The sequence below is a fragment of the Meriones unguiculatus genome, chromosome 14 (genome assembly GCF_030254825.1).
Source record: "Meriones unguiculatus strain TT.TT164.6M chromosome 14, Bangor_MerUng_6.1, whole genome shotgun sequence".
Classification (NCBI taxonomy): domain Eukaryota; kingdom Metazoa; phylum Chordata; class Mammalia; order Rodentia; family Muridae; genus Meriones; species Meriones unguiculatus.
In genome coordinates, this window is record NC_083361.1 from 562,925 (window position 1) to 585,360 (window position 22,436).

The following is a 22,436-nucleotide window of genomic DNA, read 5'->3' on the forward strand; positions in this document are numbered from 1 at the left end:
TCCAGCAGGAGAACATGTCTGATTTTGACCTGCAGTTTCTAACCTAGGCGAAGATTGAGCTACATATGCATTGCCTGTAAAAATATTTAAAGACTTATTAAAACTTTGAAACACAGCCAATACTGCAGATAACTCTGCTATTTGCACAGATGTGCTAGGCACTTGAAAAGATATTGTTTTTCCTTCATAACTATAGGCAGCAAGGCCAGATGATGAACCATCAGTAAACACCTTTAAGAACTGAATTAATTTGTTTCCTGGGTAATGATTTCTTAATTTTCCCAAATTGGCACAAATAAGGGGCCAATCATCTGTATGAGCATACAGCCACTCCTGTTGTTCCTTAGAATAAGGTTGATAAATAATATCAGGCTCTTTTCCAAAATATTTTTTACCTTCCAATCTTCCTAAACATATCAATTTAGCCACAGCAGAATAATATGGATAAATAACCTTACAAGAAGAAGGCAAATGTACCCACATAATAGGTGCCTCTTGCCAAAACAATCTTGTAGGAATGAATTTGGTACAACAAATTAAATATTCAAGGGGTTTTTAATAATCTAAATAAGTAACAAATTTATTATCTATGGCGTGTTAAATGATTTCTTTTTTCTTTTATTTATTTATTTATTTATTTATTTATTTTTAATGATTTCTAAAGCCTGGCGTGCATCAGGAGTTAAAGCTCTGGAAGATGTTGGAAAAGTGTCTCCTTTCAGAACATCAAATAAAGGTCTAAGCTCTCCAGTGGTAAGTTTTAAATAAGGCCTAAGCCAATTGATATCACTTAATAGTTTTTGAAAATCATTTAATGTGTTTAAATTGTCTATCCTAATCTGAATTTTTTGATGTGTAATTTGATTTGGATATTATTTAAATCCCAAATAAGAATATGGATCAATTCTTTGCGCTTTCTCAGGAGCTATTTGCATACCATAATTTTGTAAACTTTCTTGCATATGGGCATATCAGAATAATACTTGAGATTCATCTGTACGAGCAATCAAAATATCATCCATATAATGGATAATATACATTTGTGGCCACTTTTCTCTAACCTTTTTGTAAAGCTTGAACAACAAACTTTTGGCACAAGGTGGGGCTATTGGCCACTCCCTGAGGCAAGACACACCAATGATATCTTTTCATGGGTTCTTTAAAATTTACCGAAGGCACACTAAAAGCAAATCTATGACAATCTTTAGGATAAAGAGGAATAGTAAAGAAACAGTCTTTAAGATCTATTATTATCTTAAATGTTCCTTTGGGAATAGCTACAGGTGAAGGCAACCCTGGTTGCAAAGCTCCCATGAGCTCCATAGTTTCATTAACTTTTTAAAAATCTTGTAACAATCTCCATTTTCCTGATTTCTTTTTGATGACAAAAATAGGAGTATTCCAAGGAGAAATTGACTCAACTCTATGTCCAGCAGTCAATTGCTCCTGTACAAGCAGGTAAGCAGTTCATATTTTTTCAGAGGTTAAAGGCCACTGATCCACCCATAAATGATCATCAGATTTCCAGTTAATTCCATCTGCACGGGGTACAGGCTGTTCAGTGACTCGAATTAAAAATACCCTAGCCCTGCAGTTCCATCATTTCCTTGCACCTCAACAGGTTGGACTCTGCCCTGACTCTCTTTTCTTAATCCCTGTCCTGGGAGATAGCCTGATTTTATCATCTGAGAAGTCACAATTTCATTAGGACTGCACATCATAATTCCCATTTGTCCAAGAATATCCCTTCCCCACAAATTAATGGGCAGATTATCAACAATGTATGGCTGGCAAGTACCTTTATTTTCCTCCTTATCCTGACAAACTATCAATTCTGTACTTTCCTCAGGATTCTGCAATTGTCCTATTCCCTTCAAATGAGTCAGAGTAGGTTGTTTAGGCCAACTAGGCAGCCAATGACGTCTGCTCCAGTGTCCATCAAACCACCAAATTGTTTTCCATCAAGCCAGAGTGTTAACTGAGGTCTATCTCTAGTGATAGTTATACCCAATAAACATGTGAAGAGACAAAACCTCCTGTGCCTCTGGCAGGACCAACAGCTTTATTTTGCAAATTAGGCTGTTCTTTGATCATTCTGGATCATAGTGATTCTTCTAGATGAATTTACCATAACTTTAATTTCTCCAGTATAATCATTATCCATAATGCCAGGAAAAACTTGCAATCCTTTCACCGTACTACTACTCCTTCCTATAATTAATCCCACCAAACACTCCAGTAGGGAGGGCTTAAACTTCCATCTCGTGGGTTTTGTGGGAGTTTGAGGGACAAACTTCATGGCCCCAACATAGGGCTTGAACCCACAACCCTGGGATTAAGGGTCTCATGCTCTACCTACTGAGCTAGCTGGGCTCTTTTTGCTGCCACAGCAATCTGTGCATATACAGTTGGAGGATAGTCAAGCTGATTACCATTTCCCTCAGAGGGTCCTTCTCCAGCTAACATATTAAAATCCCATTGATGGTTTCCTGATTGCACATTTAGCAAGGCTGTGTGTTCATTTTACCACATCAGTAAAATCTGACTTCCATAATAATCACCTCCACTGAGGCATGCCCTACAGAGCATTTTCCAGTCTGCTGGAGTAAGATTTGTCTCCACAAGGGAGTCCACCATGGCTGCAGTAAATGGAGCATTAGGACCATATTGAACACATGCAACTTTTTTTTTTTTTTTTTTTTTTTGTGGTTTGAAATGTTCTACATTTTATTATGGAACAAACTCCATTCCCAGTTTAGACAAGACCAAAATTCCTTCTGGTAGGATTGACTGATGATCATAGTTGATCATAGATGATCATAGTTATGATGATGATCATAACTCTGTATAAACCTTCAGTCTTGCCATTGTGCGAATCCTTACAGACCCAGCTTTGTTCTCCTCCGGTGTCTTCTCTTGGAGTTGTACCTGATTTTGTTACCAGTTTTCATCGAAATCCATTGAAGAATAGGACGATCTTGCTTTTGTTTCTTGGCCAGGAATCGCTTGATTTGGAAAGTCTTGTTGAGAAGACATAGCAAGAAGCCGAGTTAGGCGTAAGGCTCACGATGGAGGAGGAAAGGCGAAGAGGAAGCACACATGCAAGTTTTAATTCCTTTATTTGTTTAAATTTAATTGGAGAATATTGACAAACCCTGTTTCCCTGAGCATCTATCACCTCTACCACAGGAAAAGCCAACTCAAAATCTTCTCCAGAATCTCTAGCTTTAGAAACGGCCTTCTCCAAGGGTGAATATCCTTCTTGGGCTACATTAGAATCAGCATTATTTCTTTTTTGTAATTTTAACTTCTCCAATTCCCTTAATAACTGAACTTGTTCCCTTTCTAATTGGACTCTCTCTCGGGAACAGTAATATCTTCCTGCAGTGGCCCCGTACCACCTGCACACGGAGCAGGGAAAGCCATGGGAGCGGAGGGCGCAGGAGGCCAGTCTGAATTGAGACTTCCTCTAGCTCTGTCTCATCCTCAGTATCTAGCTCGTCTCCTAAATCATTTTCTGCTCTCAAAATGCCTAAGTCTGCTTGAGCTCCTGCATGAACATTTGAAATAACCTTAAGAGTACTTTTCTCTGTTTGGTTGCTCTAATTTCCCTGAGTAACTCTTTAGCTTGTGAAACTAAATTCTTTTATTTATTTATTTATTTTTACTCTCATGCTGGGGATCCAGAACATCTCTAATTCAAGTCCACAAAGAAAAAGTTATAACAGGTACCTTCTCAGGACCATTATTAGTACAATGATCCTGCAACCTTTTCCCTACCTACTCCCAAGTTTCCAGATTAACAGTACCTTCATCTGGAAACCAGGGACAAACTTCATTTACAAACTCTAGAAATTTTTCAAGGGATTTGGGCGTTATCCCAATTCCTCGAGTTTTTAGCATTGACTTTAAAGTCCTCATAAACAACTCCCTGCTATTGCTCTGTCCCATGACCATGCTGCCTGCCTACCTTTGTCTCCATTCGACGGGCAGTCGTCATGACGCACTTTCACTTTGGCAACCGGAGCTCCAAAAACCAGCATTCCTCATGGTGCCCCTTGTTTTCAGGGTCCCTGTTCGGGTGCCGCCTGACCCATCTCACAGGCAAGTAGAGCAGGGTATACCTGAAGGATGGAGTGGGAATGATAGCAGCAGAGACATGAAGAATGGAGTCAAGACAGGTTTCTGATCAAGACTTGTTTATTTAGCACTCAAGCAGCTCTTTCAAAGCAAAAAACCACAAGCAACTTTTTCACTGTAACAGCCCATCTGCTTCACTTGGCAAAACGTCCAAGGATTCACTCATGGCTACACAAAGCTTGTTTTCTAGTTCTCAGGAACAGAGCACCCTGCTGGAGAAACTGCCAAAGTCAGTTTCTGAGAAACTGAACTTTAGATTAAACCACATCTGCCAAGGCCAAGAGGCAAAATCCCATTCCCAGACTCCTTCACACTTGTCACCATGGCCAGGTAATATTTTCTGGGTTTTCATAAAGATGCTGAAAGATAAACATTGGAGAAAAGACAATTCCTTCGACAAATGGTGCTGGGGAAAGTGGGTGTTACATATACAAGAACAAAATTTAATCCCTTTATCTCACCCTGAGCAGAAATCAAATCCAAATGCATCATAGACCTTTATTTAAGTGTGAATTCTAGGACTGTGGGAGGAGACTGTAGGGAAAACCCTTCAAGATCTAAGCAGTGTCTAATGGTGCACGATCTTAGTCCCAGCACTCAGAAAGCAGAGGCAGGAAGATCTTTCTGCGTTCCAGGGCAGCCAGAAGTACACAGAGATCATTTCCAGCCCCTCCACAAAAAATTAAATGGGAAACAGCACAACAAATGGGTTCCCAAAATTAAGACAGTCTGAAAAGATGGACTACAAACGGCAATACATACATGGAAAAAGTCAGTGTTAGGGTTTGTACCACTGTGAAGAGACACCAAGACCACAGCAACTCTTAGAAAAACATCTAACTGGGCTGGCTTGTACTGTCTGAAGTTTACTCCATTATTGTCACGGTGGGAGTCATAATGACACATTGGCAGACATGGTGCTGGAGAGGAGCCTAGAGCTACTTCTGGATCAGCAGGCAGCAGGAAGAGAGGGACACAGTGTAAGCCTGCCCCCAGTGACACACCTCCTCCAATAAGGCCACACTTCCTAAAAGTGCCACTCCCTATGAGAGTAGGGGGGCCATTTTCATTCAAACCACCATAATATCCAACCTCATAAGTCATAAGGGAAATGTTAAAACTATATTGTGGGGCCAGATACTTGAGAGGCAGAGGTAGGCAGATTTCTGAGTTTGAGGCCTGAGGCCAGCCTGGTGTACAGAGTGACTTCCAGGACAGCCAGGGCTACACAGAGAACCCATTTCAAAAAAATTAATTCATTAATGACAACAATAAACACAAACCTATTGAGGGGCCATAGAGATGCTAGTGGTTAAGAGCATTGTCTTACTGTGGTAGAGGACCTGAATTGGGTTCTCAGCACCCATATGGGGCAGCTCACAAGTGCATGCTGTCTGGCTTCAGGGGATCCAGGGTCTTCTTCTGGCCTCTTCAAGCATGCGCACCACACACTCAGTGTTGAGATTCCACAGTCAGAATGGAAGTCATAGGGAAAACAACAAAGGCTGTTGAGGGTGTGGAAAACAGGACCCTTATCCCTACACAATGGAAGTCAGGACACAACTTGCTCCCAAACCTGTATACAGAGCATAGGACCTGGATATTCTACTCCTGGAGATTCACCAGGTCAACACCTCACAGAGGCAACCGGATGCTGAGATTTATTGCAGCATGTGCTGAACAGCTCACATAAGAAACCAACCTCGATGCTCACCCACAGAGGAATGGGTAAAGAAAATGTGGTACATACACACAAAGGGAAATTTTTCAGCCACAAAAAAAAAAAAAAAAAAAAAAAAAAAAAAAAAAAAGTTATAGCATTTGCAAGCAAATGGATACAACTTGAAACAATCATATTAAAGACATTGAGTCGGCCTCAGAAAGACAGATACAAATACATAGTCTTTTCATTTGTGGTTCGCAGATTTTTATGTAGTTAAACACAATGTCTTTTAAGACATAAATCAGAATAGTGTCTAATGAATTGAGAGGAGAAGAAAAGGAAGGGAACAGGGGTTAGGGTATGTTTAATCTTGAAGACAAATAAATTAAAATAAATTAGTTTAAGATCATTCTTGGCTACAAAATTAGTTTGAGGATAACCTGGGCTACATGAAACTATATGTATAAATATAAAAGAGATATATGTATATAAAATAAGATAGTTTTTATAAATATATTTTTCTTTACTTCATCAAAAAGAAGACCTAGCAGTGTGGTGGCACTTAGGAGGTAGAGACAGACTGATCCCTGTGATTTGAGCCCAACCTTGGCTACATAGTGAAGCTTTGTCCAGAGAGGAAAGAGGGACAAGCCATGAATGACTCAACTGAAAAAGAGGTTCTGCAGCTGAATCTCAGTGGCCGAAGTCTTTCAGCTCCTAGAACATTCTATATGGTCAACATGAGGTAGAAGACTTCTCTTCCCCACAGAAAGACTTCAGTTTATGGCCGTCTCAAAGCCTGTTTGTTTGTGTATAGACAGGGCTGCACTCTGTAGCCCAGGCCAGACTCGACTTTGCATCTGCCCTCCACTTGCTGGGATGACAGGTGTGAGCCCCACACTGGGCTCCATGAGTCCTTTTTGACAATGTGGAATTTACTAGGGTCCTGGGAGAGCTCCAGACTTGCTACGTTCACTGCACGGGGCGGCTAGTTTCTAGAAGCTTATTCATTTGTAAGGTAAGACAAAAAAGGCAAAGTACGGCATTGTGAACTAAGTACACGAAAACATGAAACAGTGTTCTGAAGTTCTAGTTGTTGAGACTTCCAAGGTCCTTGTTCTGTCTTCCCATCACTGTCACCTCATGCTGTTTTCCTCCATGTTCTGGGTAGAGCGGTCACGTCTCACTAATGAATAGCAGGCACCCTAGTTGGGGGACATTAAACATGAAACTTCAGTCAGGGCCTCTTTCAAATAAATGATCTTCCTGGTGAAGGGAGGAGCTCAAGAAGCAGGTCCACTTGATCCCTAAGCAGTGGCCATAGGCAGGGACTGGGAAGTAGGCATGCCTCAGAACCTCAGCACTCTGTAGGCTAGCCTGGGCTACATAGTGAGAAAACTGAGGGAGAGCTGGATGCAATGGCACACTTCAGTAATTCCACCATCGGGGAAGACAGAGGCAGGTAGACCAAGAGTTCAAAGCCAGCCTTGGCTAGACAGTGAGTTCAAAAAATGGCCTGATCTCAAAAATCAGGTGCACATTCCCAATATCCCTTCTAAAGACAAAGGTTCCATTTCCTAAACTTTCCACTCGCGCCCAGTGGTGCACAAGCCAAGGATGGGAGAACCCTGGATCCTGATGCCATAATGCAGCTGTCTGGCCCCCTTCTTGCAAAAGTTTCAGAAATGGGTCTGTGATCCACTCAGACCTACGCCTTCCTCCCTCGTACCTCTGTACTCACCGTATTACCTATGGACCTGGGCCACCGAGAACAACCTGGAGAAACAAGAGAATTTGTCAGGAAGAGAGAGACCCTGGAATCCTGGGAGGAGGATGTCTGAGGGTGCCTGGGTTTCTTCAGCCTTTGTACTGACACAGGACAGTGATGAGCCAGACAGCAAGGTACATACACTTTAGAAGCAGACCAGTAATTTAAGGTAATCTCTGGCTACATATAGACTTTGGGGCCAGCTGAGACTACATGGAACCAGTGTAAAAAGAAAGGAAGTGGCGGTGGTGGCAGTGGCAAATGTTAGTGGTGGTTAAAAGCTCTGGCTGCCCTTGTAAGGGATCTGGGTTCGATTCCCAGAACCCCACGGCAGCTCATAGCTATCTGTAACCCCAGCTCCAGGGCATCCGACACCCTCTTGTGGCTTCTGAGGGCACTGCATGCATGCACTGCACAGACACACACGGAGCAAAATACTCACATTAAAAACAAAACAAAACCTAAAGCCAGGCATGGTGGCACACGCAGGAGGCAGAGGCAGGTAGATCCCTGTGAGTTCAAGGGCACCCTGGTCTAAATACTGGATTCCAGGTCAGTCTGAATGACAGTGAGACCCCTGTCTCCAAAACAAAATTATTTGTTCAAGGGCTGACATTCCATCTCTGTCCTTTAGGCCTGGTGTGACATTAGGCCTAGTGTGCCCTCAGCTCCCTCAACCATCTAGCAGGCGCTAGTCAGTAAATGGAAGATATCTCTTTTGTGGCAAGGCAATTGAAGACATTGAGGATATAGCTGAAAACAAGAGAGAGAGACACCCCCACCTTTCTGGAGCATTAATAATGATGATGACAATAATGATCCCAGCTAGTAGAGCACCACTGTTCAACTTCCCATGCAGCAATGGCTGTGTGAACCATGTTATCTGCATTGGCACATGTCATTCCACCCTTTTTTACGGATGAGGAAACTGAGTCACAGAGATGAAGCCACTTACAGCCAGGCCCTTATTGTAGCCCAGGCTGGCTTCTAACTCACAATCTTCCCACCTCCACCTCCCAAGTGCTGGGATAACAAAGGCCCGTGTCAGCACCCCATCTTAAGAGTATGGCTCTTGCATGTCACCCAGAAAGGCCCATGGGTGCAATTCAGTGTAAGCTGTCAGCAGGCCATAAGAATGTAGGAGGCAGAGCCTGGCAGCAAGAAGGTCAGTCACTGGAGTGTGCTCTCGAAGAAATTATCGGGACCCTGATATATTCATTCTCTCCCCTGCCCCCGACCCCTTCCCTTTAAGACAGGGTTTCTATATGCATTTCAGGGTTTCTATATGCATTTTTTGGCTGCCTTAGAAATTGCTCTGTAGACCAGGCTGGCCTCAAGCTCACAGAGATCCATCTGCCTCTGCCTCCCAAGTGCTGGGATTAAATACATGCTCCACCACCACGTGGTATATTTTGTTTTTGTGAGGCAAGGTCTTTTTTTTTTTTTTAAGATTTATTTACTTATTAATAGTACTCTTCCTGCATGTACACCTGAATGCCAGAAGAGGGCACCAGATCTCACTATAGATGGTTGTGAGCCACCATGTAGTTGCTGGGAATTGAACTCAGGACCCCTGGAAAGAGAAGACAGTGCTCTTAACCTCTGAGCCATCTCTCCAGCCCAATGAGGAAAGGTCTTGTGTAGCCCAGGTTGTCCTATATAGGTGAGGATATCCTTGACCCTGACAGTTCCTGCCACCCCTCTGTGCTCACAGTCAATTGGAACACACACACATATTCTTAAACAGTGACCACCAGGACTGAGCAAGACTGGCCTGGGTGAGACTGAAACATTGCACTTGACCTGTTCTTTTAGAGGTTAGAGAGGATTCTGTAGAGAAGGAGGCAGAACCCAGGTGGCCAGGGAATGTGGGAGGAGAGGTTTATTTCATGTTTGAGGGGAAAAGTCAGTCCTGAAGCAGTGTATGAGCGATTGGCCATTCTGCAGCAGTGAGTCTGCAGCAGGCAAGTTGGTCAGTTAAAGCACAATCCCTTCCTCCACACAACACAGTTCCTATGCAGACTACAGTGGCATTCAGAGGTAGTGCTTAGAGAGAGCGTGCTCTATGGAAAGTGAGGAACTTGGGAGGGGCTCATGGTAGAGCCCCTGCCTAGAGTCCCCTAGTGAGGGGCTGGGGTGTGGCTCAGTGGTAGAGCCCCTGCCTAGAATCCCCCAGTGAGGGGCTGGGGTGTGCTCAGTGGTGGAGCCCCTGCCTAGAATCCCCCAGTCAGGGGTGGGGTGTGGCTCAGTGGTAGAGCCCCTACCTAGACTCCCCCAGTGATGGGTGGATGTGGCTCAGGGGTAGAGCCCCTGCCTAGAGTCCCCCAGTGACGGGTGGGTGTTCTCAGTGGTAGAGCCCCTGCCTAGAATCCCCCAGTGAGGGGCTGGGGTGTGGCTCAGTGGTAGAGCCCCTGCCTAGAATCCCCCAGTGAGGGGCTGGGGTGTGGCTCAGTGGTAGAGCCCCTGCCTAGAATCCCCCAGTGAGGGGCTGGGGTGTGCTCAGTGGTAGAGCCCCTGCCTAGACTCCCCCAGTGAGGGGCTGGGGTGTGGCTCAGGGGTAGAGCCCCTGCCTAGAATCCCCCAGTGAGGGGCTGGGGTGTGGCTCAGTGGTAGAGCCCCTGCCTAGAATCCCCCAGTGAGGGGCTGGGGTGTGGCTCAGTGGTAGAGCCCCTGCCTAGAATCCCCCAGTGAGGGGCTGGGGTGTGGCTCAGTGGTAGAGCCCCTGCCTAGACTCCCCCAGTGAGGGGCTGGGGTGTGGCTCAGGGGTAGAGCCCCTGCCTAGAGTTCCCCAGTGAGGGGCTGGGGTGTGGCTCAGTGGCAGAGCCCCTGCCTAGAATCCCCCAGTGAGGGGCTGGGGTGTGCTCAGTGGTGGAGCCCCTGCCTAGAATCCCCCAGTCAGGGGTGGGGTGTGGCTCAGTGGTAGAGCCCCTACCTAGACTCCCCCAGTGATGGGTGGATGTGGCTCAGGGGTAGAGCCCCTGCCTAGAGTCCCCCAGTGACGGGTGGGTGTTCTCAGTGGTAGAGCCCCTGCCTAGAATCCCCCAATGAGGGGCTGGGGTGTGGCTCAGTGGTAGAGCCCCTGCCTAGACTCCCCCAATGAGGGGCTGAGGTATGGTTCAGTGGTAGAGCCCCTGCCTAGAGTCCCCCAGTGAGGGGCTGGGGTGTGGCTCAGTGGCAGAGCCCCTGCCTAGACTCCCCCAGTGAGGGGCTGGGGTGTGGCTCAGTGGTAGAGCACCTGCCTAGAGTTCCCCAGTGAGGGGCTGGGGTGTGGCTCAGTGGTAGAGCTCCTGCCTAGAATCCCCCAGTGAGGGGCAAAGGGTGTGGCTCAGTGGTAGAGCCCCTGCCTAGAATCCCCCAGTGAGGGGCAAAGGGTGTGGCTCAGTGGTAGAGCCCCTGCCTAGAGTCCCCCAGTGAGGGGCTGGGGTGTGGCTCAGTGGTAGAGCCCCTGCCTAGAGTCCCCCAGTGAGGGGCTGGGGTGTGGCTCAGTGGTAGAGCTCCTGCCTAGAATCCCCCAGTGAGGGGCAAAGGGTGTGGCTCAGTGGTAGAGCCCCTGCCTAGAATCCCCCAGTGAGGGGCTGGGGTGTGGCTCAGTGGTAGAGCTCCTGCCTAGAACCCCCCAGTGAGGGGCTGGGGTGTGGCTCAGTGGTAGAGCCCCTGCCTAGAGTTCCCCAGTGAGGGGCAAAGGGTGTGGCTCAGTGGTAGAGCCCCTGCCTAACATACACAAAGCCTTGGCTTCCATCTTCAATACTTCAAAACCAAAAGCAAAACACTAAGATTCCTTGAGTGTGTTGTGGAGGGTCGCCTGGCCGTGGATACTGGGCACCAAGGCTGCACACAGCAGGGAGTCCTTTGCAGTGGCTCTGGCAACTGTGTGTGGGAATGACTGAGGAGAAGAAACTCACCACGCGTGCACTTCCAGAATACCACACAAATAATAATGAGGACAACGAGGCCGACGACGATGGTGGCGATGAGCCCAGGGCTTAAGCTTGAATCTGGCTGCAAAATCTCAGATTTCTCTGGAAAATGGGCAAGCAGATGAGGAAAGTTACCAACCTGTCACATTACCCAGGCATCTTTGAATCAATGTCCCACGTTTCCTGTGGGGAATCACATCTCCCTCAGTCTACAGCGTTCAGGTGTTGACCACATTTATGATGTTTTTTAAACTTTTTCAAGACAGGGTTTCTCTGTGTAGCCTTGGCTATCCTGGACTATCTTTGTAGATCAGGCTGGCCTCAAACTCACAGAGCTCTGCCTCCTAAATGCTGGGATTAAAGGTGTGTGCCACCATGCCTGGCCTATACTTTATGATTTCTACATTTGGATGTTTGTTTTCTGCTTTGAGATGAGGGCTCAGGAAGGCCTGTCTAACCTCAAGTTTGCTAGGTAGCCAAGGATAACGTTGTATGCCCATTTTTTTCTCACTCTTTCTCCCCCAGGCACTGTGATTACAGGCATGCTGCACAACACCGAGTGGATGAGGTCTTGGGATTTGAACCAGGACCTCATGCATGCTAAGCAAGCTCTCTACCAAACAAATTACATCCTTGATCCTGTCCTTCAGGCTCCTGATCCTTCTGCATCAGTCCTCCCAGTACTGAGAGGTGTGCACCCCAACACCTGGCTTCAGAGATAAAAGATGTGCAAACAGTTCCTGAGCTAGCACCTGGATGTAGCCACATCTGAAGCTTCACATTCAAAAATTTATTTTCCAAGTAAAAATTACAATTGTTTATGTGCATGGGTTTGCATATGTGTTCATGTGCCCGCTGTCGTGGGTAAGTGGAGGTAACTCAGAAACACAGAGACTTTGGCTAGACTTTGGAAGACAACTTGTGGAAGCTGGGTCTCTCCTTCCACTGAGTGCCAGGGACTGAACTCACATCATCACGCTGGACAGCAAGCACCTTTATCCACTGAGCCATCTTTGTGCCACCTGCCCTTTCAGTCTTATTTTGCTTAGTGGGAACTGGTAGAGTTATGCCCAATATGCTTGGAGAGGACATTCTGAGTCCCTAGGTCAGAGGTTTCCCACAGCTGCCCCAGCCTGGGCTGGTAAAGTCTGCATCCTATGACCTGCTATCCTACCATGACCTCAGCCATCCTACCCATGTCCCTCCCCTGGGGGACACCCTGCTGTACCCTCCCCTCCACGTTTGAGGACAGCTCACCTTTGACTAGGATTGTCACTTGGGCCTGACCAGACCCTAGGGCATTGGTGACATTGCACACGAGGATCGTGTTATTGAGATGATCCACAGTGGTGATTCGGAGCTGACTGTCCTGGGGTTCAGCAGAGGTGGGCAGGGAACCTGTGGCCCTAGAGGAGAAGGGATAGTGAGCAGGTGGCCTCTGCTGACAGAGCACCCATAGCACAGCAGGAACACAAGCCTGCTCTGGTGACATGCTGGCTGGCAGACAGCAAGCCTGTGTCTCCGAGTTTTCAGATTCTGGCTTTGTCTTTGCCTTTGGCTATTCCCCATATGCCCACCAGAGGGCAGACAAGAACCCAACTCCACTTTAGGACCCCCCCACCAGGCCTTACTCAGAGCAAGCCCCTCCCTCACCTGTGCCCCAGCATGTTACTGTCCCCTTTGCTCCCCTGTGGACAGCTGCATGGACCTCTCACTCCAGGCACCACCACCTCACGTAGGCCTTTGCAGAAACGGGGATTGATGGACAGAAATATATTTGCAAATACCATTTCCTCTATCCACAATGCACTGCAGAGCCATGCCGGGCCTCTTCCAGGATTCTTAGACATAGCCTTGGTGATTCTGTCCCACTGTTTTTACTGCAAAGCAACCTCTTTTCCCTATTCCCCACCCCTGCTTTATCTTTCCCAGACATTCTTTATAATGTTATCTTGCTTGGTGAAACAGAAAAGTCAGAAACACAGAGACTTTGGCCAACCTTATGCGCCCAGCTGAGTTAGTGGATGGGCCCAAGTCCTGAGAAAGCATCCAAGCAGGGGACAGAGGGGGTGGAAGTGTGGGGTTCTGAGCACTCTACTGAGATGACTCAGAGGTGCTCTTCCACTAAGTCAGATTCCCAGTCCTAGGGTTGCCAAATCTTGCTGTCATTTCCTTTCACTGAGAACTGGTAGATGAGTGTGGGAATCCACAGACTGGAAACGTGGTTGTGGTCACTCACCACCTTGGGTGGCATGACTGCAGAGTTAAAACATAAAAATAATCACCTTATCCCACACTATGAACTAGTTTTGTTTTTTGATAGGTTTTACCATGGCTAGAATACATTTTATAGAGCAAGCTGGCCTTGAACTCATAGAGACCTCTGCATGTAGGGTGCTGTGATTAAAGGTGTGTGGCACCATACCTGGCCCTAAAGACTGGTTAAATAACTGATGACACATACAGTATAGAATCTAACAACATTAAAATACGGGTAGGGTCTAGTGGTGACCCAGGAATCCTAGCAAGCAGGAGGCAGAGGCAAAAGGGTCATCAATTCCTGGACAGCACCTGTGGTCCCAGAACTTGGGAACTTGAAGCAGGAGGACTGCAGCAAGTTCTAGGCAGCCATGATGACATTTACATAATGAGACAGTCTCAAAAAGCCAAAAATGGGGACAGTGGGATGACTCAAGAGATGGACGTGCTTTCCACCTGGGGACCTGCGTTCAGCCCCCAAGACACACAGGTGGACAGGGAGAGCCGACCCCTGTCTTCTGACCTCCACATGTGCACCCTCCCCCAAACTAAATGAATAACTGTAATAAGTTTTTAAGATGCCAAATTAGGTGCAGTTAAATATAAAAGGGAGAATCCTTGGGTTGGATTTCTTTTTCTCTTCTGAGAATTCATTTGGAAAATTCCTATGACTATATATTTGGAAATTTTCTACCAAGATATAAAAGGAAACAGAATTGTGAAACTATGCACTTTGATATATGTTTATAAGATGGAGGAAAAGTTTGGAAACTGCCCCTGGGACAGGATGAGAGCTGTTGGGGACCAGAGAAAAAAGGAAAGGGCTGTGTGTGTGTGTGTGTGTGTGTGTGTGTGTGTGTGTGAGCGAGAGACAGCCAGACAGACAGACAGGCAGAAAGACAGACACTAACCAAAGGCAATTATAGCTGCTTTGGGAGGTGGGATCTGTTTGAAAGTTCTAGAATGTTGACCTAAGTTATTTTTGAAGTACAGAAAGAAGCCTAATAAAAATTATGCTAAATTATTTATAGATTTGGGCAGGTGCCAGAGAGCTTGCCTAGACTCCCCCAGTGAGGGGCTGGGTGTGGCTCAGTGGTGGAGCCCCTGCCTAGACTCCCCCAGTGAGGGGCTGGGTGTGGCTCAGTGGTAGAGCCCCTGCCTAGAGTTCCCCAGTGAGGGGCTGGGGTGTGGCTCAGTGGTATAGTATTTTCCTAGTGTGGATGGGGCCATGGATTCTAGCCTGCACTGAAAAAAAAAAACCACCCCCCTTTTTTTTCTTTCATTTTTTTCTTCCTTGTTTCTTTGGAATGAGGTCTTCATTTATGTGGTGCTGAGAATCAGCCTCAGATCCTCATGCTTATAACAGCAAGTACTTTCCCCACTGAGCCATCTCCCAATACCCTTCCCCTTCCATATATGAATTTGGAGATTCTTTCAAAGGCTAACTTCCTCATCTGTGCGCTGGCATGGCTGGCAGCTTCAGAGACAGAGGAAGTGGGCAGTCAGCAACCAAAGGGATTGGGATGAAGCGGGCATCTTTGAGTTGCTTCTGTCCTGGAGGGTTCACCCAGGGACTTGCCCGTACTAAACCATTGTCTCAGCTCTTTGTAACCTTTAACCTGCACAGGGAAGGGGATTCCCAAAGGGTGTGATGGAAAAAAATTACAGGACTGCTAGTGTGGCCATGGCCTGGATCAAACTACCTTTGAAAACCCCAAGTCACAGTCAAAAGATGGAAATTTTACTAGGACTAAAGAATAATTTTACTTTTTTTTTTTTTTTTAAGGTGGGGAGACAGGGTCTCTCTATGTAGCCCTGGTTGTCCTGGAACTTGCTCTGTAGACCAGACTGGCCTTGAACTCAGAGATCAGCCTGCCCCTGCCTCCCCAGTGCTTTGATTAAAGGTGTGTGCCACCACGCCCAACTCTATTTTTATTGCCCAATGCTCCCTCCCCTTTTAGACCTGTGGGTCCTGACCCCAGCTCTCCTCCCAGACTCAGTTCCAGGTCCCCATCACTCACGTGCTCCATTCATAGCTGAGGGGCATAGGTTTGCTGCGGCTTTCACAGGTCAGGACCACATCTTTGAGGCCTGAGAACCAGTTGCCATTATAGCCAGAGATGGACACTTCAGGTGGATCTGAAGAGAGTGGACACTGAGGCTGAGATCTGGGCAGTGCCCAAGGGGCGTTCTCCTGAGCAGGAGGCAGCTGGGTGACTTAGGGAATTAGCCTACAGTTGTTAGGTTTGTGCTTCCTTAGTCAGGGGGACACAAAGGGGACTTCCCAGCTCCTTCTTTAACTGAATTTTCCTGGAACAGGCCCTGGTTTGTGTTGGGTGTCATATGAGCAAAGGCCTTTCCAAACACTCCAGACACAGGAGCACATTCAAGGCTCTGAGTCCTGTGGGAGAGAGGCCAGGATAGGCAGTGATGGGAAGGAAGACATACAGAGTGTCTCAAGAGAGTGTCTAGAAGCCAGGTGTTAACCACAGCACTGGGAAAGCTGAGGCAGGCTCATGAGTTGAGGGCAGCCTGGGTTACATTGGGAGATCCCATCTCAAGTTGCTCCCTGGGAAGTGATCTTGTGTTGATACCATCATGAGCTTGGTACAGACAGGTTGTGGGACAAGAGTACATGCTACTGAGGAGGGGGATAGCTCATTCCTAGGGAAGCCAGGGCTAAAGATACTAGGAGACAGGTGTGTGTGTGTGTGTGTGTGTGTGTGTGTGTGTGTAGACAGTATTAGGATGGTGCAGTATGGATGACATAGGAGCTTAAATCCCTACAGCCCAACATGGTGACCACCAACCAACCACATAGCCTCTCATGGCTTCAGAGATGGCTCGTCAGAGACACACTAATTTCAAGATTTATTCTGGCAAGAAGAGTGTAAAAGTTCTCACCAAGACTGTCTGAGAAATCAATCATGTGTCAGAATGATGATCTCGGCCGGTGGAACGGCTCAGCGGGTGCCTGCCACCAGGCCCAGTGACCCACGGTCAAGCCCCGAGTCTCACAAGGTGAGAACTGAGGGCTCTGATTTCCACACAAGCACATCTACCCTGGACACAGAAATAAATAAATACCTAGATGTAATGATTTTTAAATTAATCTTTTGGATATTTTGGGTTGGATAAAATCCACTAGGAGGGTTAAGTGATTTGAGTCTGAGTGTGTCGCAGCCCAGCTTGGCCTCAGCTTCCTAAGTGTTGGGATTCAGGTGTGCACTATGACACCAGCCTACACCAGTCTCCTGTAGCCCAGGCTAGACTTAAACATGTCCCCATCAAGCCCTTGGACCGATGCTCTCAGTCTCCAAGGCTGCGACTCTTTAATACAGTTCCTCATGTGTGATGACCTCCAGCCATAACATTATTTTCACTGCTACCTCATAGCTGAAATTTTGCTATGAATCGTAACACAATCTGAAATGCAGCACACCTGATATGCAACTCCTGTGAAAGGGTCTTCCAACCCCGAGGGTCATGACCCCACAGGTTGAGAACCATCACCCTAGGATGACCCTGACCTTCTTGCCTCCACTTCCTGAGTGCTGGGATTACAGGTGTGTACTACCACACCACGATTCGAACCCATGGCTTCCTGCAAGCTAGGCGAGCACTCTTAGCAACTGAGCTGGATCCCCAGCCCTCTTAATGCGCTGAACTAGGGCGGTCATTAGAAAATCTGAAACAGTCAGGGCTTGCTGTGCCTGGTTCTGTCAATGTGCTAATCTGCAGGTGTTGCTATAAATCTGGCGGCATCTGGGCAGCCAGAGGAGGTGACCCGGGGCTCTCAGAGTGTGAGCTCCATCCAAAGACCACAGCTAACTCCAGGGGCCGATGGGGAGCGGGGACAGGCTGCCACAGATGAGCTGGTGTAGACTGTGCAGGACCGTGTGAACAGGACAGGGATTCAGTGTCCAGCTGTGGGGAACAGTGCAGGCCTTAGAGAGCCACGGTAGAAAAGGCAAAGGAGTCATGGAGCAGACAGTGACAGCGCCCCACTACGGAGCACATGCAGGCGACATACATGAGTTAGCAAGAAACGGAGGCTGCCGGGGTGGCGGGGGCGTGGGGCTCATGCGCTTGTGCAAACACACTCACAGTTTAGGGAGAGGGTCAGGGGCAGCAGGTCCGGCTTCTGGAGGCCGTCGTGTTCTACCCTGCAGGTGATGTTCTTTCCGTCTGCCTGGCTCGAGGGCTCCACAGAGAAGAGGCTGATCACCGTCACGGAGCCCGGCTGGGGCCCTGGTTTCTGAATTTCACGGGTGCTTCCATTCACATCAGAAGACCAGGTGATTCGTGGAGGAGGGCGCCCACCAGCGGAGACGCATTTAGCTACCTCCTGCCGCTTCGAGGTGGAACTGGGCTTCAGGGCCTCGGCAGAGTTGTTAGGTCGGGCTGAAAGAACCATCAAGAACACGCATCACATGCGCTCCGCAGCACAGGAAGCCAGCCCTTTACTCTTGATTGTTTTGTTTTGTTTTGTTTTCTGAGATAGCCCAGGTTGTCTTCCAGCTCATGAGCCTCTAGCTTCAGGCTCCTTGGTGGTCAGGATAGAGGCATGTGCCACCATGCTTGTGTTTAAGGGTATGGGACGTTCAATTTGAACATATTAAGCTGAGGGCTAGCCTGTGCTACATGAAATACTGCCTGGATTCTTTGACTCCCCCACATCCGGTCTGAACAAGAGGAGGATATATCATGTCCCAAGGGCATCCTTACCTTACCCCAACACTTACCAAGCACCTTCAGCCAGACCCTGGAGCTCTTGCTGCCTGTGGGGAATGTGGCAAACTGACATTCATAGCTGCCTTCATCTTCAGCGCGCAAGTGGGAGATGGCCAGAGATGCGTTCCTGGGATCCTCGTCCAGCCTGGCAGACAAGAACATCACCCGCTCTGGCTCCACAATGCTGGGCCCCTTCTTGGGGTGAAAGATAGCCACGGGGGGGCGCGATCCATCTGGCATCCGCTTCATCCAAGTTATCTGTGTGATTGTCATAGTCTCTTTAGAAGCCAGGCTGCAGTGCAAGGCTACAGTCTCACCCAAGAAGCCAGTCACATTGGAGGCCGCCTGCACAGCTATACCGCCACCTGGGAAAACAGAGGCATTGTTAATTCGTTTAAACTAATTTATTTTAAAGCTGTGTTTCTTTTTAGTTGATGCGTGTTAGTGTGTGCTAAAACATATGTACGTGCACCACATGTGTGCTGTGCCCACAGAGGCCAGAAGGGAGGCATCGCAACTTGAGTTACAGAGGGCCATGAATTGCCATGTAGGAGCTGAGAACAGAACCCACGTCCTCTGCAAGGGCAGCCAGTGCTCTTAACTGCCGAGCCATCTCCCCAGCTCCTTATTTTACTTCATCATCATTATTATAAAGCAAAATTTAGTATTGTTGTTATTATTATTATCATTATAATAAACAGGGTCTCGGCCTGGACATAGACCAGGCTGGTCCGGAACTCAGAGGCCTGCTTGCCTCTGCCTCCTAAGTTCTGTGATTCTGTGGCAAAAGCAGTGCCAACACACTGGGCTGGAGGCACCACTTATAAATGGGGAAATGGACGCATAGAAGTGTTTGCTAGGAGATCACAAGCATAAGATAACAAGGTGGGATTTGAACTTGGGCCATTCATAGTCACTACAGTAGGCCCTATGGGAGACCTGTCTTTAGCCCCACACACAGTTGGCTCTTACCTTAGTGAATACAGTGTCAGGCATTTCTGATTACCAGGACAACGACTTCAGACTCAAGTCCTGGGACCCCAACCCCCTCGACAGCGAGCATGGGCCTCCCTGTACACAGTTGCAGTTGTGGTCTCTGTGCATCTGCAGAATGGGCTGTCGAGTGCAGATGTAAATGTCCACCGATGGTCCTCCCCAGGGAAGATTTAATCCCTTTAAGGGGTGGACCTAGAGAAGTCTTTCCATTTGGTGTTTTGTTTTGTTTTGTTCTCTTTAGACAGGTCTCAGGTATCTCCTCAAACTCATTAATAGCCGAGAATGAATAAGCCTGAACTTCTGATTCTCCTGCCCCTAGTAACCAGTGCTGAGACAGCGGGCACACACGGTTTAGGTGGTGCTGGGACCAAACTCGGGGCTTCGCGCAGCTAGGTAAGCACCCTATCACTGGAATAAAGACCCAGCTCCAGAGGTTTGGTTTCTTTGGGACAGTCTCTCTTACAAAGCTCAGGATACAGGCAAACTTGAGGTCCTCGAGCCTGTACCACCAAATCCAGCTTCCAGGTCTTGAGGTCACTAGAAGTATGCCCTTGTTGTCCTAGAACCCACTCTGTACGCCAGGCTAGCCTAGCACCTGCCGCTGCTTCCCGAGTGCTGGCTGGGATTAAAGACGAGCGAGCTTGCGCCACCACAAGCCTTTAGGGGTGGGAGTCGGAAAGGGGCGTTGAAGACATGACGTCAGCACCTCAACCGGAGTTCCTCTCCACCCACTAGTCCCGGAGCGCGGCTAGGCACAGAGCTCCTGCTTAGGTCCCTGTGACAGCCAAGGTTCTATCCTCAGCATTCTGACATGCTCGGCCCCGCGCCAGAATTCCCCAGTGCCGGGCCGGCTTCAGTCTCCAATTCAGTAAAAATAAAGGATGACCAAATGAATGAATCCAGGGTGACTCACGCGGAGAACTGCTGGCGAGGAGGGTGTGGCCGCCTTGGGTTCCCCGGCTTGAGGGCGCCCTGGTTTTATCCTCAGAATGTGTATGCGCTATTTATTTTATAATGTGGCGGTGGGGAGGGAGCGGGTCTTATTTTGGAGCCTAGGCTACCCTGGAACTCACTTCTGCCTCACCCTCCCCGGTACTCCCCGGTTTTCTGGAATCTGCCCCGGACCTGGGACTTTGGGCGGGGAAGGGGGATCGGTGGCCTGTGCGTGTTGGGGGGGGGGTCCTCCCGAGGTGAGCAGGGGCGCAGGGCTACTCACCCGCCTCCCCGGGCGCGCAGTGGAGCAGCAGCAGCGGCAGCAGCGGCGACACCAGCCACGGGCAGGGATGGGTGAAGAGGGCCATGCGCTTCCCTCCCGGCACGTTCCAGCTGGCTGAGTGCGAGCTCCTCCTCCGGCTTAGAGCTGGAGACAACTGCTGGAATCCCGCTGAGCACGCCCCGGGACTTTTAGGGCCCTCCTTCGCCCTCTGCGCAGGCGCAGCCAAGCGGGTTCTGCCAGCTCCGACCCGGACGGAGTCTGAAATTCCAGCACTTCGGAAGCGGCCCCTGGAGGACCGCAAAAGTCTTAGGCTGGGCTCCGTCAGGTGGGTCTGAGCTAAAGTGAGACCTTGTCTCAACCACCAATAACAACAAAAATAACGTAGAAGAAAGGGGGGAAAGAGAGGGAGGAGAAAAGTGAAAGCTTCCAGCGCCTTAGCTAGCAGGCTGCCTGAGGGCAGACTCAGACACCTACTGTCATGTAAACCAGTCTCTCCTCTCAGCGCTTGGGCAGGGAGGGAAATTGAGGCAGGAGGATCAGAAGTTCTATGTCTCCTTTGACTGTATAACAAGTTTGAGGCCAGCCTGGGCCATATGAGATCATCCTGGATTATATTTATTTATTTTTTTTTTAATAAAAATAACAGGAAGGGGAAAAAAACTAGGCTTGGTACATCTTTAATCTCAGCGCTTTGAAAGGCAGGCAGATCTCTGAGTTCTGTGTCAGCCTGGTCCACATAAGAGTTCCAGGCCAGTCGGGGCTACGCAGTGAAACCCTGTCTCAAAAAGAAATACGGTCTCATGCAGCACGGGCTGGGCTCATACTGAATATTCTAGGCCAGTAGTTCTCAAACTTCCCAATGTTGGGAGCTGTGGTGACCCCCCAACCATAAAATTATTTTCATTGCTACTTATAAGCGTAATTTTGCTATTGTTGTGAAGCATAATGTAAACGTCTAATGTATGAGGGATATCCGTTGGTCCGGAAACTCACAGGTTGAGAACCAGTGCTGCAGGCTGACCAGAGCTCCCGATCTTCCTGTGTCACCTCTGAGTGCACGGGTGCGCGGCCCAGCCCTGCTCTCCGGTCTGAATTAGTTTCTGAATGGGATCTGAGGGGCAGGTCTCCTGGAAATCTCTGGATTATCTTGAGTCCTTCTGTGGCGTTTCCACACTGAGAGCCTGGCCGCTCTGTTCCTCCTCTAACCGTGGGGTTCCCCTCGCCCCAGGGCTCCCCATAGCTGTGGCCGGCGTAATCTACAGAGCGAGTTCCAGGACGCTAAAGCGACAAAGAGAAACCACCTCCCCCCACAGAAAGGAAAAGGTTTCGTTCCCTTCTCCCTCCCCTTTCTGCCCTGGGGGAGTCTGTGAACGGACACAGCCACTCAGCACCTTAGTCCTTTCCTGGAAAGGCTGCTCTGGCTTTGAATCTCTGGTCCTGTGTCTTTCTAGCCAACCTCACACACACACAACTTGTCAGCTTCCTGAAGTGAAAGAAAAAGGTGGAAAAGTCAGACTCCTAAGGAAACTAATGCCAGTCTTTATACTTTTCTTACTCTTTTATTGTCCTTTAACATCTGCATCCAATTTTGATAGATTTTAAAACTGTTCTCAATGTAAGTATATATGTATGTAGTATATGTGTGCCCGAGTGTGTATATATCTGTGTTTGTGAATGTAGTATATGTATGTAGTGTGTGTGTGTGTGTACACAGTGCATGTGAATGTATATGAATGTACATGT

General features: G+C 48.2%; 2 protein-coding genes across 3 annotated transcripts; both read right to left on the reverse strand.

The window, feature by feature from the left end:
- Window positions 1-2,714: 2,714 nt before the first annotated feature.
- On the reverse strand, window positions 2,715-4,095 carry LOC110563714 (large ribosomal subunit protein eL39-like). The gene is made up of 2 exons (XM_021660888.2): window positions 3,971-4,095; window positions 2,715-3,020 (listed from the first exon to the last, which is right to left on the reverse strand). The coding sequence occupies exons 1-2, from the start codon at window positions 3,998-4,000 to the stop codon at window positions 2,880-2,882; spliced, it is 171 nt and encodes a 56-aa protein (XP_021516563.1). The 5' UTR covers window positions 4,001-4,095; the 3' UTR covers window positions 2,715-2,879.
- Window positions 4,096-4,182: 87 nt separating this feature from the next.
- On the reverse strand, window positions 4,183-20,889 carry LOC110563713 (poliovirus receptor-like). 2 transcript variants are annotated; one of them, XM_021660887.2, is made up of 8 exons: window positions 20,694-20,888; window positions 18,493-18,846; window positions 17,855-18,151; window positions 15,769-15,886; window positions 12,746-12,894; window positions 11,474-11,590; window positions 7,545-7,579; window positions 4,183-7,008 (listed from the first exon to the last, which is right to left on the reverse strand). In XM_021660887.2, exons 1-8 carry the CDS (start codon window positions 20,776-20,778, stop codon window positions 6,940-6,942), a joined length of 1,224 nt encoding a protein of 407 aa, XP_021516562.1. In that variant the 5' UTR covers window positions 20,779-20,888; the 3' UTR covers window positions 4,183-6,939. The 2 variants fall into 2 exon arrangements, with proteins under 2 accessions (XP_021516562.1, XP_060222351.1); XM_060366368.1 differs by lacking the exon at window positions 7,545-7,579 and having other exon boundaries at window positions 20,694-20,889.
- Window positions 20,890-22,436: the final 1,547 nt, after the last annotated feature.

Bases quoted from the DNA above. Each gene is read 5' to 3' on its own strand.
- LOC110563713 (XM_021660887.2), bottom strand. From the start codon at position 20,778: ATGGCCCTCTTCACCCATCCCTGCCCGTGGCTGGTGTCGCCGCTGCTG. The intron at 15,887-17,854 runs GTGAGTGTGTTT...CACTCTCTTCAG, and splicing joins CCTGACCCTCTCCCTAAACT to ATCCACCTGAAGTGTCCATC. The intron at 7,009-7,544 runs GTGAGTACAGAG...TCCCCCAACTAG, and splicing joins CCAGGTCCATAGGTAATACG to GGTGCCTGCTATTCATTAGT.
- LOC110563714 (XM_021660888.2), bottom strand. From the start codon at position 4,000: ATGACGACTGCCCGTCGAATGGAGACAAAG. The intron at 3,021-3,970 runs GTAGGCAGGCAG...CTTCTCAACAAG, and splicing joins CCCGTCGAATGGAGACAAAG to ACTTTCCAAATCAAGCGATT.